General features: G+C 39.9%; 1 protein-coding gene across 2 annotated transcripts in view; it reads right to left on the bottom strand.

Moving 5' to 3' along the window:
- Positions 1-19,770, bottom strand: part of LOC112219559 (5-hydroxytryptamine receptor 4) — a 68,939-nt gene that overhangs the window by 16,028 nt on the left and 33,141 nt on the right. For both annotated transcript variants that reach the window (XM_024380903.2, XM_024380904.2), the window contains exons 5-6: positions 18,209-18,362; positions 16,171-16,754 (exon numbers count right to left, since the gene is read on the bottom strand). In XM_024380903.2, coding sequence (XP_024236671.1) covers positions 16,171-16,754; positions 18,209-18,362 — 738 coding nt within the window. The remainder of the gene's footprint in view (positions 1-16,170; positions 16,755-18,208; positions 18,363-19,770) is intronic.

Here is a 19,770-nt window from a genome sequence, read left to right as displayed (position 1 = left end):
AGTGGTATATCAAAAATATTGATCTCACTACACTACTAACAGTGCAGTTGACTGCAAGGGCCGTAATACTATGGGGGATTGTATATTTACTTTTGATCTCACACTCACAGGTTCTAACACCCAATATCCCTGATCAAGCCAGAACATAAATAATACCTTTCATCTCCTGATTCTCCTCATACATAGAAACAAGTGGAGACAAGAGTTTCCCATGTACAGTCATGTAGTCAAGTCAGAGTAGGAATAATAGAACATGGCAATGTGATTCCAGAAGGTAACTTACCCTCTTCATGCAACCTAATTTCACTTCCATACAAAGAATTGTATTTAGGCGTTCAGGTCAGCAAAGTACAGCTGTTGGTAATTAACATTGGCAGCATGAGGGTACAATATACAATAGACTGCAACACACCAGTCTCTACAGAACACCTTCTACACTAGACAATAGAAGCCCAAAGGGTATCCACTGAACCAGACCTTCACAGCGCTATCAACATGTACATTTCATTAAACATTGTAGACATTTGCAGGCTTTCCCCACGCATATAAATTGCAATGTATAGACTTGTTGAATTCTTTGTCACACACAACATAGTATAGGCACGTGTCTTTTTAAAACATCACTCTCTCTAAACCACGGAGGCTGTTAGTTGACATTTTAGGGTGCTACAACGACTGGGTTCCAGATCCATACAGTTAACATCTGCAGATATACATACACACATGCACAAACACACACAGTGCACACAGCTAAACACCTGTAATGTACTAAAGGTCAAATCTATGTAGCACTTAGCCTGCTTCTTTAGTGAGCTTCTTGAAATGCCTCAACCCTTCTGTCTGTCTACCTGGAAGGAAGGTTAATAGTAGTGTGCCAAATGGTGTAGTGATTACATTGAACATATCTTCTATTCTGTTAGGCCTACCCTTTACCACAATGAAGACACACAACACAATGATCATCATCTTTGTATCAGTTCATCAGACTGCAATGTTCATGGGAAAAGCTAATTGTGACAAAAGAAACATCATGACCAGATGTAGGCTACAGTACGGCTGTGTCAGTGAGAGAATCAAAAAGAGTCCAGGTCTGTTTGAGGTGAAGAACATTAAACCCAGTGTTTCCCCAAGGATTGGTAGTGGTACTGTAGTGATAGTGGGTGTGGCCAATTGCACAGTCTTGGCTGCAGAGACAAAATGTTGCTGTTTTAAAGCTAATTTCCTTAAATTTGTTCATGGGCCGGAGAAAAATATGTACAGTTTTAAAGTTGGTTTTCTGCAATACTACATATTTTATCATGGGCTGAGAGAAAAGAAACAGTTTTAGAGCTAATTTCCTGCAATTCTACACATTTTAAAGCTAATTTCCCATGGCTTATGCCATTCTTATGCTATCAGAGTGACTCAAACCTTACAACAAAATCAATGAAAAAAATTCTTAGTAGCTAGCTAACTTTTTAATTTGGATCCCGCGACACAGTTGGCATCAGTTGCTGAGACTGGTAGCTTCTGTCCAGTGATCCTGCCAACCAAGGACGGGTCTGAGGAGCTATTTGGGCTTGCAGCTAACCTAGCTGCTAGCTAGCTGCATATCAAGCTAGCAGGGTTTTCTTGAGGGCTTGAACACAGCCAGCGATGCGGTTAGCCATTATGTCTGGGACTGCGGATTGTCCCGGGTTTGTGGCTGTCTAGATCCTTGATGTTTGTTGTTCTCAATCTTCCCTGTGACTTGCCCTGTCTCAAACTGTGAGGAGTAACAGAGTAACCTACGTTGCTAGCTACCATGACAAAGACCAAAGCCGGCAGGTGTACCGTTGAGGACAGTGGTGTCTCTCTATCAAACGTGAAGGATCTTTTAACAAACAAAAAGAGTTCTACAAGCAGTTGTTACAACAACAAGGAAATAGCTTAAAGTGTTTTGTCCAAATACTGGTAGATTCAACTAATAAAAGAATGGACAACCTGACCAGAGAGATCCAGGACCTGAAGAACAGTTTGCAGTTCTCCCAGGGTCAGCTCAATGAGTTGAAACAGGAGAACAGCAAAATGACAGCAATCTGTAAGTCATTGAGAGAGGACATCAGTTATGTATGTGAATCCCTGATAAAAATGATGGATAAATCAGATGGAACAACATGGTTGTGGACGGAATTGTAGAATCTCCACATGAGACTTGGACGGAGTCTGAGGACAAAGTGAGGGAAATGATCTCTGAAAAACTGAAGATGGACCACAGGAAGATTGGAGTGCACACACAGGATTGGAAAACCCACCCCCGGCCCAGGTGACAGGCCCAGGCCAATAGTGGTAAAATTCCTGAGGTTCAAGGACAAGGTAGCTGTTCCTGAAAGAGCCAAGAACTTGAGAGGAATGTATATCTTCCTCAACTATCCTGAAGCTGTGCGCCAGAAGAGGAAAGAACTGATCCCAGCCATGAAAGCTGCCAGAGCGCGTGGGGACATTGCTTACATCCGCTATGACAGGCTCATTGTCCACCCTCCCTCCCAGAAGCCTGGAGGGGATGAGAGAGCCAAGCCTATGGGTTCGTAGTTTCAACCCCGCAGCACGCACGCACACACACACACACACACACAAGCAGATTAATGTACTGCTAAATGTATATTTTTGTATCTTGCTTTCTATGCTCTTTTCAGTATTATGTCTATCTCTGATAAGCTACCCAGGAAAGGGCTGAACATATTAATATGTATCCTTAGAAATAAGGTTAATGAAATCAACAACTTGATAACATCAGATAACATTCATATTTCAGCCATTTCTGAGACTCATTTTGATGATACATCAGTAGCAATACACGGATATAACATCTATAGAAGAGACAGAAATACTTGGGGGAAGTGTTGTGGTATATATTCAGAGCCATATCCCTGTAATTCTTAGAGAAGATCTTATGTCAAGTGTTATTGAAGTGTTGTGGTTGCAGGTTCACTTGGCACATCTAAAGCCTTTTCTTTAGGGGTGTTGCTATCAGACACCAAGTGCTAACAGTCAGTTTCTAAACAATGTGTGTGAAATCCTTGATATTGACTGGTTTTCATCAAGCTGTCCTTTCAAGAGAAGGCTTCTTACTGTAACTGGTGCCTGTAATCTGGTTCAGGCTATTAATAAACCTACCAGGGTGTTTACAAACATACCGGAACAAGATCATCCACATGTATCGATCACATTTTTACTAATGCTGTAGAACTTTGTTCTAAAGCTGTATCCGTACCCATTGGATGCAGTGATCACAATATAGTGGCTATATCCAGGAAAGCCAAAGTTCCAACAGCTGGGCCTATAATAGTGTATAAGTGATCATACAAAAGATTTTGCTGTGACTCTTATGTGGATGATGTTCAAAATATTTGTTGGTCTGATGTGATTAATGAGGAGCATCCAGACGCTGCACTTATTATTGATAAACATGCACCTAAAAAGAAACTAACTGTTATAACTGTTAAGGCTCCATGAATTGATGAGGAATTGAAAAACTGTATGTTTGAAAAAGATGGGGCAAAAGGAGTCTGACTACACATCTGACTGGCTGAATTACAGCAAATTGAGAAATTATCTGACTAATCTCAACAACAACAAGAAGAAACTTTATTATGAAGCCAAAATCAATGATATAAAGAATGATGGAAAAAAACTTGAGTACTTTACATTAATTTATGGGCAGGAAGACAAATTCAACTCCATCTTTCATCGAATCAGATGGCTAATTCATCACAAAACCATTTGATGTTGCCAATTATTTTAATGATTACTTAATTGGCAAAGTGGGCAAATTTAGGCAGAAAATGCCAACAACGAACAGTGAGCCATCATATTCATGCATAAAAAAACTAATAATGAAAGAAATGCATTGCAGATTTGAATTCTGTAAAGTTAGTGTGGGAGAGGTGGATAAATAATTGTTATCGATCAATAATGACAAACCTCATGGGATTGACAACTTAGATGGAAAGCTACTGTGGATGGTAGCTGACTCTATAGCTACTCCTATCTGTCAAATCTTTAATCTGAGCCTAGAGGAAAGTCTTTGTCCTCAGGCCTGGAGGGAAGCCAAAGTAATTTCGCTACCCAAGAGTGGTAAAGCGGCCTTTGATACTATTGACCATGACCTGTTGTTGACCATAACCTGTTGTTGAAAAAACATACATGATGTGTTATGGCTTTTTTAGTGTGGATTCAGAGCTATCTATCTAATAGAACTCAAAGGGTTTTCTTTAATGAAAGCTTCTCTAATGTCAAGAATGTAAAGTGTGGTGTACCGCAGAGCAGCTCTCTAGGCCCTCCACTCTTTTCTATTTTTACCAATGACCTGCCACTGGCATTAAACAAAGCATGTGTGTCCATGTATGCTGATGATTCAAACATATACTCATCAGCAACACAGCTAATGAAGTCACTGAAACTCTTAACAAAGAGTTGCAGTTTGTTATGGAATGGGTGGCCATTAATAAACTGGTCCTGAACATCTACAAAACTAAGAGCATTGTATTTGGTACAAATCATTCCCTAAATTCTAGACCTCAGCTGAATCAGGTAATGAATGGTGTGGCTGTTGAACAAGTTGAGGAGACTAAATTACTTGGCGTTACCTTAGGTGGTAAACTGTCATGGTCAAAACATACAGATTCAATGGTTGTAAAGAAGGGCAGAGTTCTGTCCGTAATAAAGAGATGGTCTGCTTTTTAGACACCACACTCCAAAAAGCAAGTTCTGCAAGCTCTAGTTGTATCTAATCTTGATTATTGTCCAGTCATGTGGTCCAGTGCTACAAGGAAAGACGTAGTTAAGCTGCAGCTGGCCCAGAACAGAGCGGCACGTTTTGCTCTTAATTGTAATCAGAGGGCTGTTATAAATACTATGCATGCCAGACTCTCTTGTCTAAGAGTTGAGGAGAGACTGACTGGATTCTTCTTATTTTTATAAGAAACATGAATGTGTTGAAATTCTCATTGTTTGCATAGTCAACTTACTACACACAGCTCTGACACACACACTTACCCCACAAGACATGCCACCAGGGGTCTTTACACAGTCCCCAAATCCGGAACAAATTCAAGAAAGGGTACAATATTATATAGAGCCATTGTTGCATGGAACTCTGTTCCATCTCATATTGCTCAGATAAACAAACCTGGTTTCAAAAAACAGATAAAGCAACACCTCACAGCACAATGCCTCTCCCCTATTTGACCTAGATAGTTTGTGTGTATGCATTGATATGTAAGCTACGTATGCCTTTTTTTAATGTATGTAGTTCTGTCCTTGAGCTGTTCTTTTCTATTGATATTCTGTATTATGTTTCATGTTTTGTGTGGACCCCAGGAAGAGTAGCTGCTGCTTTTGGAACAGTTAATGGGGATCCTAATAAAATACCAAAAATACCAAATATACAAATGGTTGGGGAGTAACGGATTACAAAAAAACGGTATCTGTAAATCGTTACGTTACCAGCAAAAATATTGTAATCAGATTATAGATACTTTCAAAAAACTTAGAGGACTTACTTAGAGGATTCAATTTAAATTCAGAAAGGTTGTGCGGGAAAAAAATCATTGACACTTCTCTGTTTTCTCATTGACATTCAAATCAGCATTGAAAAAAGGCGCAAGTTTAAGTTTATTCCACCTGAGCGAATCTGACCACAAGTCAGAGACCACTATGATGACACACTATATTTAAAATGTATTTGGTGGATTGCGGGAAAAGAGCAGGAATGGGTTTTTTGTAGGCTACAGTCCAAGCTCTCTCTTCCAATGGTGCAACTGCTGTCAGCATCCAAAGATTATCCAACTGAAATAAACGCTTGGAGGTCAGGGTGACAGCAGTGGTGTAGTGTACGGCGTTACGTATATAACTTATTATTGATATCTACATAGCGCATTGATGTGAATCACACTGCTGCTCTCTCATTTAGCTATTTGTGTCTTACGGATTGTGGTTGTTGTGGATGGCTGTTCACAAATCTAAATGTGTATTTGAACCCAATAATGGTTGAATTCAAGAAGTTTAAGCTGCCTATCAATCATTGTTTTTGATACCAGTGGGCAGCAAGTGAAAAATGTGCTCTTGTAACAGCTGCATAGTTCAGATCCCAGCCTATGGAATAAAAGTGGGGATTTTATTGCTCAGTCTAATTTATTTATTTATTTTAAAAAATGTAACCTTTATTTAACTAGGCAAGTCAGTTAAGAAAAAATTCTTATTCACAATGATGGCCTACACCAGCAAAACCCAATTAAGCACAGCCCTATGGGACTCTCAATCACGGCCGGTTGAAATACAGCCTGGAATCGAACCAGGGTGTCGGCTCTAACATTGAGATGCGGTGGTGATAATGCAGTACAGGGCTTATAAAAAAATGGACACCTCCTCAAACTCGCACATTTTTGATAGACTTTAAGGGGCAATCTGTTGCTATATACATTTTTGGACTTGTTTCCTGGTTTCCTTCCTCTCCGGTCATATATATATATATATATGGCCAGCAACTGTATGTACATTTTAACATTTTAAAGTTCAATTGGTAACATACATTTTTGTCTTCTTCTATTGCCTATTAAGGGGAACGTAATCTAAAAGTAACTGAATGTAATTAGATTACGTTACTGAGTTTGGGTAATCCAAAAGTTACCGATTACAATTTTGGACAGGTAACTAGTAACGGTACCGGATTACATTTAGAAAGTAACTTACCCATCCCTGCATTTACAGTGCCTTCAAATAGTATTCACACCACAACTTTGTCCACATTTTACAGCCTGAATTTAAAATGGATTACAATTAGATTTTGGTCACAGGCCTACACGCAAAGCCCCATAATTTCAAAGTGGAATGAAGAATTTCTAAATGTTTACAAGTGAATTAAAAACAAAAAGCTGAAATGTCCTGAGTCAATGAGTATTTAACCCTTTGTTTATGACAAGCCTAAATAAGTTCAGGAGTAAAAATGTGCTAAACAAATCACATAATAAGTTACATGGACTCACTCTGTGTGAAATAATAGTGTTTAACATGATTTTTGAATGCTTACCTATGTACTATCTGTAGCCCACACATACAAATAAATGTAAGGTCCCTCAGTCGAGCAGTAAATTTCAACCACAGATTCCACCACAAAGACCAGGGAGGTTTTCCAATGCCTCGCAAAGAAGGGCACCTATTTGTAGACGTTTTTTTTTTTAAACAAAGCAGACATTGAATATCCCTTTGACCATGGTGAAGTTATTAATTACACTTTGGATGGTGTATCAATACACCCAGTCACTACAAAGATACAGGCATCCTTCCTAAATTGCCAGAGAGGAAGGAAACCTGTCAGGGATTTCACCATGAAGCCAATGGTGAGTATAAAGCAGTTACAGTTTGGCTGTGATAGGAGAAAACTGAGGATGGATCAACAACATTGTAGTTACTCCACAATACTAACCTAAATTACAGAGTTAAAAGAAGGAAGCCTGTACAGAATACAAATATTCCAAAACATGCATCCTGTTTGCAATAAGGCACTAAAGTAAAACTGCAACAAAAAAAACGTGTCAAAGAAATGTAACTTTTTGGCCTGAATACAAAGTGTTATGTTTGGGGCAAATCCAACACAACACATCACTGAGTACCACTCTTCATATTTTCAAGCATGGTGATGGCTGTATCATGTTATGGTTATACTTGTCATTGGCAAGGACTAGGGAATTGTTTTGGATATAAGTAAATGGAATAGAGCTAAGCACAGGCAAAATACTAGAAGAAAACTTGGTTCAGTCTGCTTTCCAACAGATGTTGGGAGACAAATTCACCTTTCAGCAGGACAATAACGTAAAACACAAGGCCAAATATACATTAGAGTTGCTTACCAAGATGACATTGAATGTTCCTGAGTGGCCTAGTTACAGTTTTGAATTAAATCGGTTTGAAAATCTATGGTAAGACTTGAAAATGGCTGTCTAGCAATGATCAACAACCAACTTGACAAATTTAGAATAATTTTTAAAAGAAAAATATAGCAAATATTGTACAATCCAGGTGTGAAAAGCGCTTAGAGACTCACAGGTGAAAAACGTACAGCTGTTATCGCTGCCAAAGGGGATTCTAACATGTATAGACTCAGGGGTGTGAATACTTATGCAATTTTAATATTTCTGTATTTCGTTTTCAATACATTTTAAAACATTTCTAAAACAACATATACAACAACAACATATATATCCTTTGTCATTAGGAGTTATTGTGAGTAGATGGATGAGACAAAATATATTTAATACATTTTGAATTTAGGCTGTGGAATAAGTCAAGGGGTATGAATACTTTCTGAAGGCACTGTATATTTATTGCCGTGGCGGCGGAGACTGTCCACAGTTTTTGCTCAAGCTCTGAGGTAGAATTACTTAGTGTTCATTAGATTAACAGATACTGCATCTGCAGTAACTTTCACCTACACCCTAAAATTGTAATCTAGGAATGTCAAATGCAGAAATGTGTCCCAATGGTACAGAGCTGTTGACAGGGATGTACATTTGCTCCAGGAAGTAGTGTTGGTGGCCATATTGAGAGCAGTCCCAGCTAGCACATTTGGTTTCTTGGAAGTAATGGTAGCGTACATTTTTGGTTTCCCATTGGTTCTGGGAACGAAGATATATGTTTCTTAGAATCTAGTGTAGCACATAGGGATGTGTGAAACTTGCTCCTCAGCCTTAAGTATCCCACTTGCTTTGCCTCATTAGCTAGCTTTTGAGGTGGTGCGATCGGCTACCCTTGAGGAGGGCGGTCACGTGTGTTTTTAAGGCGAGTCCCGAGTTCGCGCCAGGTATGGGCCGAATCGGGAGGAGGTAGTACTTCCTAAGCAAACAGGGTGACGTCCTTTACAGTGGTTCCTAGTGACTCTGATCTACAGTTGCACTCAGTTCAGTGCTGGGGTCACTGTTAAGTAAGTTTGAGGGGTGAATGTAGCACATGGGGATGTGTGAAACTCACTCCTCACCCTGTAATAGGCCTACGTAGTGCTCATCTGCATCTTGTTTTGTTGCAGGCTTCGTTTTTAGTAGCCTAGCTAGGACTGTGTCTGTACACTTTCCCTCCGCTTTGCGCTGTAAATGGGACAAACAAAAGAAGCGCGATTGAAGTTGATTTCACCGATGCCAGGACATTAGGCTATAATTTGATAAAATAGATTACTCAATTGTTGACTCGCTTATGTGTCCTGTTCGGCCCACGGGCCTTATGTTTAGCATGTACGCTAGCCTATTAGCCACGCTATGACTACGTTATGACCGACTTGTGATCATTGCCCTGAAACAGTGCATCCCGCCCGAATGGGTGGAGGCAGCAAACAATGTACGGTGCGGGGCGCCAGCTGTGATTTACAGCTATACATTTTTGGGAAAAAAGTGAATAAATGTATTGGTGAATTATAATGAATCATGTATTGAACTGCATCCATCTATTCTCCCAAAAATGCCTTTGTACATCATGTACATCATGGATTGTTTAGTAAAGTAGAACCTATTTCAAACCTCTTATAAAGTTGGTTTTGTAGCATAAAGTAGGAATTTGATATTTTTCACTGATATTATGATTGTCTGTTTCATATCTGCAAAGTAGTTAATGCTGTCAGTTCCACTTTAACATTCTCTGAACGTTCTGAGAACATCATTTAAAATAGAACCATAAGGAAACCTGTAGGAAACGTTATGCTGAAGTACTAATATTCCCACAGAAGAACGTTGTTTCTTAACGTTCTTTGAACTTTGAGAACATTCCCAATGCCAAACCAATTGGAGAACATTCCTAGAACAATACCAAAAAATGTAATTAAATGTAACCATGTTTGAACTTTTAGGAACATTCCGTTAAAGTAATAACGTTGTTTTGTCATGTTCCTTAAATGTATTGAGGATGTTCCAAAGCCAAGCAACTATCCTACACCATTCCAATAACATTTTGGGAAGGTTGCAGGCAACATAACCATAGGACAACCATACTCTCACAAAGCTCTAAGAAACATATGGTTCTCAGAACGGTATATGCTAGCTGGGGTAGGAGGCACTTATGTCTCTGTGGTGAACCAACACACTGAGAGTGAATGTATTTACTTTACAAATGAGCAACAGCAAACAAAGAATGTAGGGGTGCTTGACAACAATGACAAAAATCCATCAAAGGGGCTTACCAAGAAACATTTCCAAAAGGACTAATTGCAGGCAGAAAGGAGCACTCAACAAAAAAGGCAGAGATCCATTTTTTATTTGCTCACTTTAATCCATTGTTCAGGGTAAGTACAGGTGATTTACTCATCCTGAACAATGGATTAAAGTGCTGAAACTCCTTTCTGCCGGAATTAGTCATTTTCTTGTAAGCCCCTTTGATTACTTTACAAATGTATTTCTCTCATACCACAGGAGGTTGGTTGCATCTTAATTGGGGAAGACGGGCTCGTGGTAATGGCTGGAGTGGAATCGGTGAAACGGTATCAAATACATCAAACACATGGTTTGGTGACATTCCATTTGCTTTGTTCTAGCCATTATTATGAGCCATCCTCCCCTCAGCAGCCTCCACTGCTCTCAACCCTTGTGGGCAATAAAGATTCAATGGCACCTATAGAGTACACATTTTTATCCTAACCTTGTGGAATTTCCAGTCAAGCTAGGTTCCATTTGGTTGTGTTGACTCGTCACCTTGCCACCAAGAGAGCTTATACACAGGAAAGCGTATGTCCTGGTGCAAAATGGATTCTGTAGCTACATCAATTAGATATAGACATTTTAGATAAAATATAATCCATCCATGCTTTTATCTTTTTATTAACCTTTATTTATTTAAGTAGGCAAGTCAGTTAAGAACAAATTCTTATTTTCAATGACGGCCTAGGAACCCTAGTGGTTTAACTGCCTTGTTCAGGGACAGAACGACAGATTTCTACCTTGTCAGCTCGGGGATATGAACTTGCAACCCCAACACTCTAACCACTAGACTACCCTGCCGCATCTTGGATGCAACAGTGATGACAAGAGAAGGCTACTTCTGGCAAGATGGTGGAATGCTTTCAAGATGCTAGAACATTGTGTTAGCGGTTAGCTTGAGGCAGTCTTGAAGATGGTGATATTGCTTTATTATGCGATGATGTGAAGTGTAGTTATTTCAGGTTGTAAAAGCCCAGGTAGCTACAGTATAGGGCTTGTAAATTGTTGAACAACATAGTGAAAGTTTTAACAGTGTTTCCACTATATATTCATTTTGAATCCTTCCCTATTTGCTATGTGAATAAAACCAGAGTGCTCAGCGAAGTGCATCAAAGTGGATGGTAGTCTGTGTGTGAACCAAGGCTAAACCTGCTTTTCAGCCACAAGAACTTAATTCTCTGTGTATATTATGACCTTGCTACACAAGGCTTGGTTTTTGATGTGTAATGTCCTTATGCCTTTTTCCTGCAGATGACTAAACACACACTCTCTATCGACACTTTGTTCTGCTGCTGAAAGCAGCTTCAGAATAAACAAATACAAACTAGAGCAGCTAAAGCTACTAAGCAAAAGGAAATCCATAACAAATACTGAAAACAATGGATGCACAATTCAACACAGAATGGATTTTGACCATCCTATGTAGGCATTATAACATAACTAATAAAGTGTTATTCAACACCCTGAAACCTCATGGAAAGACGACCAGTGCTCTATACTATGAATCAGGTTTGAGGAGTTAGCGAGGTCTACGGAATACAAATTAGGAACTTCTTAATTTCTCCTCCCCAGGCCTCCGCCTCCCCTTGCACAATCAAATTATATGGCTCACATGCGCCAAATACAAAGGTGTAAACTTTACAGTGAAATGCTTACTTACGAGCCCATTCCCAACAATGCAGAGTTAAAAAGTAAGACAAACATTTGCTAAATAAAAAAGGAAATAGTAGCACTATAAAAACAATGAGGCAATATACAAGGAGTACCAGTAACGAGTCAATGTGCAGGGGTATAAGGTAGTTGAGATAATTATGGTAATACAGTATGTACATGTGATTATAGGGGTAAAAGTGACTAGGCAATCACTGAACAAAATATAAACACAACATGTAAAGTGTTGGTCCCATGTTTCATAAGCTGAAATAAAAGATCCCCGAAATTTTCCATATGCACAAAAAGCTTATTTCTCTAATTTTTTTGCATAAATTTATTAACATCCCTGTTAGTTAGAATTTCTCCTTTGTCAAAATAATCCATCCACCTGACAGGTGTGGAAATTCAAGAAGCTGATTAAACAGCTGTATCATTGCACAGGTGCACCTTGTGCTGGGGACAATAAAAGGTCACTGTTTTTGTCACACAGCACAATGCCATAGGTGTCTCTAGTTTTGAGGTCATGTGATATTGGCATGCTGACTACAGAGTGTCCACCAGAGCTGTTGCCAGATAATTTAATGTTAATTTCTCTAGCATAAGCAACCTCCAGCGTCGTTTTAGAGAATTTGGCAGTACGTCCAACCGGCCTCACGTGCATGACGCCGTGTGGGTGAGCGGTTTGCTAATGTCAACATTGTGAACAGAGTGCCACATGGTGGCGGTGGGGTAATGGTATGGGCAGGCATAAGCTACAGACAACGAAAAAAATAGCATTTTAACGATATCAGGAATCAAGGTAAGGCCCAAGTGCAGACTATGTGAAATAACAATATTTATTTGAACCACATGGGCAGGCAAACGAGGCCAAGGTACAAGACGTCAGGCTCAGGTCAGGCAGAGGTCGGTAATCCAGAGGTGGAGCAAAGGTATAGGACGGCAGGCAGGCAGGCTCAGGGTCAGAGAAAGGCAGTGGTCAGGCAGGTGGGTACAGGGTCAGGACAGGCAAAGGTCAAAAACCAGAAGGATGAGAAAAAGAGACGAGGGAAAAACAGGAGCTGAAACAAAACGCTGGTAGGCTTGAACAAACAAGACGAACTGGCAACAGACAGAAAACACAGGTATATATACGCAGGGGATAATGGGGAAGATGGGTGACACCTGGAGGGGGGTGGAGACAAGCACAAGGACCGGTGAAACAGATCAGGTCATGACGATAGACGGCAATTTGAATGCACAGAGATGCCGTGGCGAGATCCTGAGGCCCATTGTCGTGCCATTTACCCACCTCATGTGTTAGCATGTTGTTAATATCTCTCTGTCCTAACATTTTTCCTTACTAGAAACTAGAACGAGAGAATATTTTCATAATGTCCTCCCAAAAAATGACCTGCCCTATCCAGTCTACTTCCACCCTTTTCTGACAGCTGGAACAGTCCTTTCACCCTCTTCCATGACTGTTATCTACAAATGCATTTGGAGCTTGTGGTTTAATTCGCAATGATAAACATCAAGATAGATAGCTAATAAGACGTTAGCTAGCTGATGATATTTGATTTACTTAGCTATACAGTAAAGTTAGCTAGCTAGCATCTCATCATATACAGTGGTCTACCTGTATGCTAGCTAATAATAATATATACATCTATATTATATATATATTTTTTCAAAATGTATTTACTTCCATGAATAAGTTATCCAACTGCCTCTGTTTTTTGGAATCCTTATAAAAATCGCCAAAAAACCCTACCTCTCGCAAATATTCTGTCATCATCCCCTTCATTTGAGGAAGATGACTGCTTAAATATTTTATGAATCAAATATCTTTTTTGTTTGTAAAAAATAGTAACGTTAAAATAATTACCATATTACACGTGTAATAATGACAGCATTTGCTTCCCAAACTATACGTTTTTCACAAGACTGTTTTGGACATTTTCAAAAGGCAAACTGACACCCACAACCAACCATAGACATATTTATCCATAGATGTAAGTTTCCATTTAAGACAAAACTGTCAGCTATTCATAGTGTACCCAGGAGTTTAACAGTCAAATTGCGAGGGTTAGAGATTCCAAAACCCTTCTATGGATTATTTCTATGGCCACAACACAACAAGCTTTTCCATCAACATGTTCTGAGTATTTCGTATTATTCTGTACGTAAATCCGAGACACTCCATTTAGTATGATATGTTATGTTTTGTATGGTATGTATTCATTTGTGGATGTCCATCACCCATTTCGTATGATATGTTACGAATTACAATTCATGTTATATGTTACAAATTTGCAAAACATACAATATGTTACAAATTTGCAAAACGTATGATAAGTTACGAATTCTAGCTAGGTAGCTAGGTGGCTAACGTTGCCTAGGCTAGGGGTTAGGGTTTAGGAGTTAGGTTAAAAGGTTAGGGGAAGTAAGGCTGTCCCCAACTAAATCAAATCTTGGTAGACTGAAAGTAGTCTGTTTTTTCGACCAATCAATTGGTTGACATTTTCACTATGTGACTGACTACTGACCACTTTAATGCTAGAAGAAAAAGTATCTTACGCAAAATCCGTAATGATTTTCCAACAGCTTCTATTCTAGTTGCAGTAATTTGATTCTGAGTGGAAAAAAGAGACATCTGCTTTGTGTCTCAGACATGTTTTAATAGAGAGACATTAGGGTGTCTCTAATACTGTTTGTTTTTCTGCCTACTATATTACACAAAAATGAATCCAAGGAGTAACCACTACAACTGTGAATATGGCCGCAGAGTTACCAGTTAAGAATGAAATGTTATTTTCCAAAACGTAATAAAATAAAAACACATGGACGGTAGACTTGTAACATTTTGTATGGAAACAAAGTCAATCATTATGTGAAAAACTCACAAACAAAACATTGAACAATAAAAAAAAGGCTAAGTCACCCTGGAGAGAAGTATGTAAAACCAGCTACTTCTCTCTCTCTCTCTCCTCTCTTTCTCTAAACAGCCTTTGAGAAAGATAAATGATGACACAAAAAGATCACAACATCCGGCACCTCATCCGATTTCAAAAGGAAAACATAATCATAAAAACATGAATAAACAAACACTATCCCATTTCAAAATGCCAATGTGGTTTAAAAAGCACATACATACTACTTCTGGGCCAATTGACAATCCAGGATATAGTCACATGCATTTTGTTTTCCCCCCTCTGTGTATCCAGTAGTGTTGATGAGGTCATATAGGCGCGGGCTGAGTGGCCTAAGTGCCTTTCTCACACATGGGCCTCTGAGTCTGGTAGAAGAGTACAGCACTGCTCAACGTGCCCAACCAAATTGGGTATGGAAAAAAACAGGGTATAAGAGCAAATCTAAATCTCCCTAATGATGCCCCATCCTTTACTTGTCTTCACTTGACGATAACCTATTCTGGCTTCCTGGTTGTCTAATTAAACATGATTATTTTTTAAATAACACACAGACATTCAACAGTTAAACAAACTCAAGCTTCTGAGTTTGAGTTAAACTCTCACTATGTTGTTCAACAATTTAAATATTCATTCTTTGATGACCCTGATTGGAGAATAACCAGGTTCTCTTCAGACCTCAAACTGTCACACCCTGATCTGTTTCACCTGTCTTTGTGTTTGTCCCATTAATTTTTTAATGTTTTTATTTAACATTTATTTAATTAGGCAAGTCAGTTAAGAACACATCCTTATTTACGGCCTACCCCGGCCAAACCCTAACCGGAAGATGCTGGGCCAATTGTGCGCCGCCCTATGGGAATCCCAATCACGATTGTGATACAGCCTGGAATCGAACCAGGGTCTGTAGTGACGCCTCTAGCACTAAGATGCAGTGCCTTAGATGTCAAATCCTACCTGTTTTCCGTGTTTCCTGTGCTATAGTTTTTGTTTTTCTTAGTCTTCCCAGTTCTGACCTCTGCCTGTCCTGACCCTTATCCTGCCCGTCGTGCTGTACCTGCATGACTCTGATTTGGATTACGACCCTTTGCCTGCCTTGACTTCTTTTGCCTGCCTTCATAAGGCATTGCAGTAACAAAAACGAGAGCACAGGAAACACAGGAAAACGCTGGTAGGACTCGACGGGACAAGCACAAAGACAGGTGAAACAGATCAGGATGTGACACAAACGTCTTGGGCAATATCTCATCTCAGATTAATCAAAAAGTATTAGAAGTACGATAGGGCACCAGAGACTCAGCTTAACCCACCTACCTGAGAGAACATTATGTGTCTGTACCTGAGAGAGAATGATCTTAATTCAAGGCTAAATGATAAAAGGTAGGACACGTGTGGGTGGTCCAGTATCAGTTCCTTACCTAAGTGCGACGGAGTTCCCATTGACAGATCCAGAGTAGCGTCTGGTGGGGCCGTAGCTCCCCTGGCGTACGTATCTCTCACCACCACAACACAGTACCATGAGGAAAGCCCGTCTGAAGGCCCTGTTCAGGAAGGCGTAGAGAAAGGGGTTAAGGCCAGAGTTAATATAGCCAAGCCACAGCCAGGCGGTCCACATCTGCCAGGGCACACTGTAGTGGATGAAGGGGTCCACCACGTTGGTAATGAAGAATGGGGCCCAGCAGAGACAGAAGCAGCCCATGATGACAGCCAGGGTCTTGGCAGCTTTGGTCTCTATGCGCATGCGACTGGAGCCCTGCTGCTCGGAGCTGAGGTAGTGATGGGGGGGCGCCGAGTAGTGGGCGGAGCCTGCCCGCTGCAGCGTGCCGATCTGCCGCGCGTGGCCCATGGCGGTGATGTAGATGCGCTGGTAGGCCAGCACCATGAGGCCCAGGGGAACGTAGAAGGCCACGGCGGAGCAGATGAGAGCATGCGGACGGTTCACCACGAATACACAGTTGGTCTTGTTGCTGCTGCTGCTGCTGCTGAACTTCCTCTCCTCAATCTGGAGACAGACAGCATGCAGAGAGAGAACAAGCAATGAACAAGCAGATCCACATACAGGAAGAGGCATGTGCGTTCTGTTGTATCCACATATGGAATAGTGACACGCTTGTATCCCCTTCAACCCGAGAGTGTAACGATTGCCTAATGTCCATTTACTGACTCTCTTAAAACAAACTATGAACGGGTAGACGTTGACATATAGTATTATTTGTGTTCATAAACTGGTAGCTGTGAATTGTGCTCAGCACTGACTCCAGTGTTTAGATCTCAGTGCGCTTGGAATTTTCTTGGGTGTTTATGTCTATGTAAATGGTAGTGGTAGCGTTAGCCTAGGATGGTTGAGTGCACTTGGACGGCACTTACACTAAGAGAACAAAACATTAGGAATACCTGTTCTTTCCATGACATAGACTGACCAGGTGAATCCCTTGTGAAAGCTATGATCCGTTATTGATGTCACCTGTTAAATCCACTTCAATCAGTGTAGATGAAGGGGAGGAGACGGGTTGAAGAAGGGTGTTTAAACCTTGCGACAACTGAGACATGGATTGTTTATGAGTGCCATTCAGAGGGTGAATGGGCAAGACAAAATATTTAAGTGCCTTTGAACAGGGTATGGTAGTAGGTGCCAGGCACACCGGTTTGAGTGACAAGAACTGCAACAATGCTGGGTATTTTCACACTCAACAGTTTCCGTGTGTATCAAGAATGGTCCACAACCCAAAGGACATCCAGACAACTTGACATAACTGTGTGAAGCATTGGCGTCAACATGGGCAAGCTTCACTGTGGGACGCTTTTGACACCTTATAGTCCATGCCCCGACAAATTGAGGCTGTTTTGAGGGGACAATGGTGTGCAACTCAATATTAGGAAGTAATGTTTTGTACAGTCAGTGTATATGGATAATTTGAATTTTGTAAACAATAATCAGTGTCATCATTTGACAGAGATACGTTTTTTCAGATGTCAAAGGTGAAACAATGAGTCATTGTACTATTTTTAGAACTAAAAGAGGGCTTGTGTGTTTGCTCTCCCCAAAGAGCTTGATGCATGAACAGTTCATGATCTCAGCAGCTCAAAATCGGCACTATGTCAAAACATTTTTTTAAACTATTCAAACATACTGTAGGTCTCCAGTTTGATCTGTTGTGCTTGTTGCTGAAAAGGGCTGTGAATAGTGCAATTGTTTTATGACTACTACAACACCATTCTACGAGATTGAAATGTTATTCAAATAAAAAAAAATTCATTCTTGATGTTTTAACCATGTGTCCTTCACTTAACAATATCTGTCCACATTTTCAAGGATCAACAAAGCAATTCATGGTAGCTCAAAACATCTAGCATGTAAATTGATTTGGATCAAATGATTTAGACGACAGAGCAAGACTCTGTCTGTAGTAGAACCATCGGATAGACAGGCAGGCCACAAGCTGCTTACAGACTTACAATGTCCTCTATGCCGATGGCATGCCAGCTTTGCATGATGGGAAGGAAGGAGATGAAGGAGGCGATGACCCAGCATCCCCCCAGCATTAGGGCCACTCTGACGGGAGTCATCTTAGTCCTGTACACCAGCGGCTGGCAGCAGATCGCATAGTACCTACAGTATCAAAATAATATAACAACATTATAACATCAACATAGATTCAACAGAGGACAAAACCTGTAATCTATTGACAGTGGTTTTCTGAATAACATTTATATCTACAGGCCACAAATATGCTATGTACACACCAAAATATTGCCAATGATGACTCATTCCTTATTAAGATAATCTCATTACTTGCAATACCAAATAATAAACTAAACGGACACCCTCTATTAAATGCTTTAGTCCTATATAGGTGGATAAGAAAGACAAGCAGTGACTCATCACTTCAAAGACTACTTTTAAAAAAGAAATATCCTTCTAATGATCGATTGCAGTTTTATAATAAAATGTTACACAAAAAAAATGTGGGTCATTTCTGTAACCCTGCAGTGGGGCAATATAGTACCTACCGTGCTCCTACATCTACATTGCTTGCCGTTTTTACATCTGCTGATGTAAAAAGGGCTTTATAAATACATTTGATTGATGGATACCTGGCACTAGGTTATTTTGACCCAGCAGTGGGTTGGTTTTTACTCTTGCTGGGTTATTGTTATTCATGTATTTTTAACCCAGCCGAAGGTTATTTATTACTTTATGGCTGGGTTATCATTATTTGTATGTTTATTTACCCAGCAGTGTTAATTTCTTAGTTTCTTGCTGGGTTCTCTTTTTCTACCTTCTCTCTATTACAGAATCTGCTAATTTTCTTAAAGTACAAATAGTGTTAACAATCAAAGTTACAACGTTACTACCCAAATTTTTATTTTTCAGCTCTTAATTTCAACTACAAAATGAAGTCATGCAAAAGATAAAAAAACAAATAAGGAACACACAAATCAACCAACATTTTAGAAGCACAATCCATCATTTGAATATCTCAGCAGCCCTACCAATTAAAGCTGAGGAATGGGGCTGAAGAAAAGTCACCACCACACAGCTCCTACCAGGTATACATTTTCAACATGATTTTCTGTCAAACAACAACAAGGAAACATAATGTCTTCTGCTCCAGAGCCTGCCCATTCATGATGGTGAATGCCAGGGAGTAGAGGTGATTTGTCCCCGAGAGTCACAATGAAGGGTTCGGGTCTCTTGTTCTTTTGGTCGCATGGCAGAGTTATTCAGCCATATTTGTAACAACCTGGGGATTAGAGAATTTTATAAATGTTGAAAAATGATCACGACACTTTTGCACAAGCCCGTGCACGCATTCACACACACACACACAAATTGTGGCCTTTCCTATTTCTCAGAATATGCTCTACTCCTATACAGTCTATTATTTTTTTTATTTTTTTTATTTCACCTTTATTTAACCAGGTAGACTAGTTGAGAACAAGTTCTCATTTGCAACTGCGACCTGGCCAAGATAAAGCGTAGCAAATTCAACACATACAACACAGAGTTACACATG

The sequence above is a fragment of the Oncorhynchus tshawytscha genome, linkage group LG20, assembly GCF_018296145.1.
Source record: "Oncorhynchus tshawytscha isolate Ot180627B linkage group LG20, Otsh_v2.0, whole genome shotgun sequence".
Taxonomy (NCBI): domain Eukaryota; kingdom Metazoa; phylum Chordata; class Actinopteri; order Salmoniformes; family Salmonidae; genus Oncorhynchus; species Oncorhynchus tshawytscha.
Note: the sequence above shows the minus strand (reverse complement) of the source record. Positions and strands in the feature narration are given on the sequence as shown.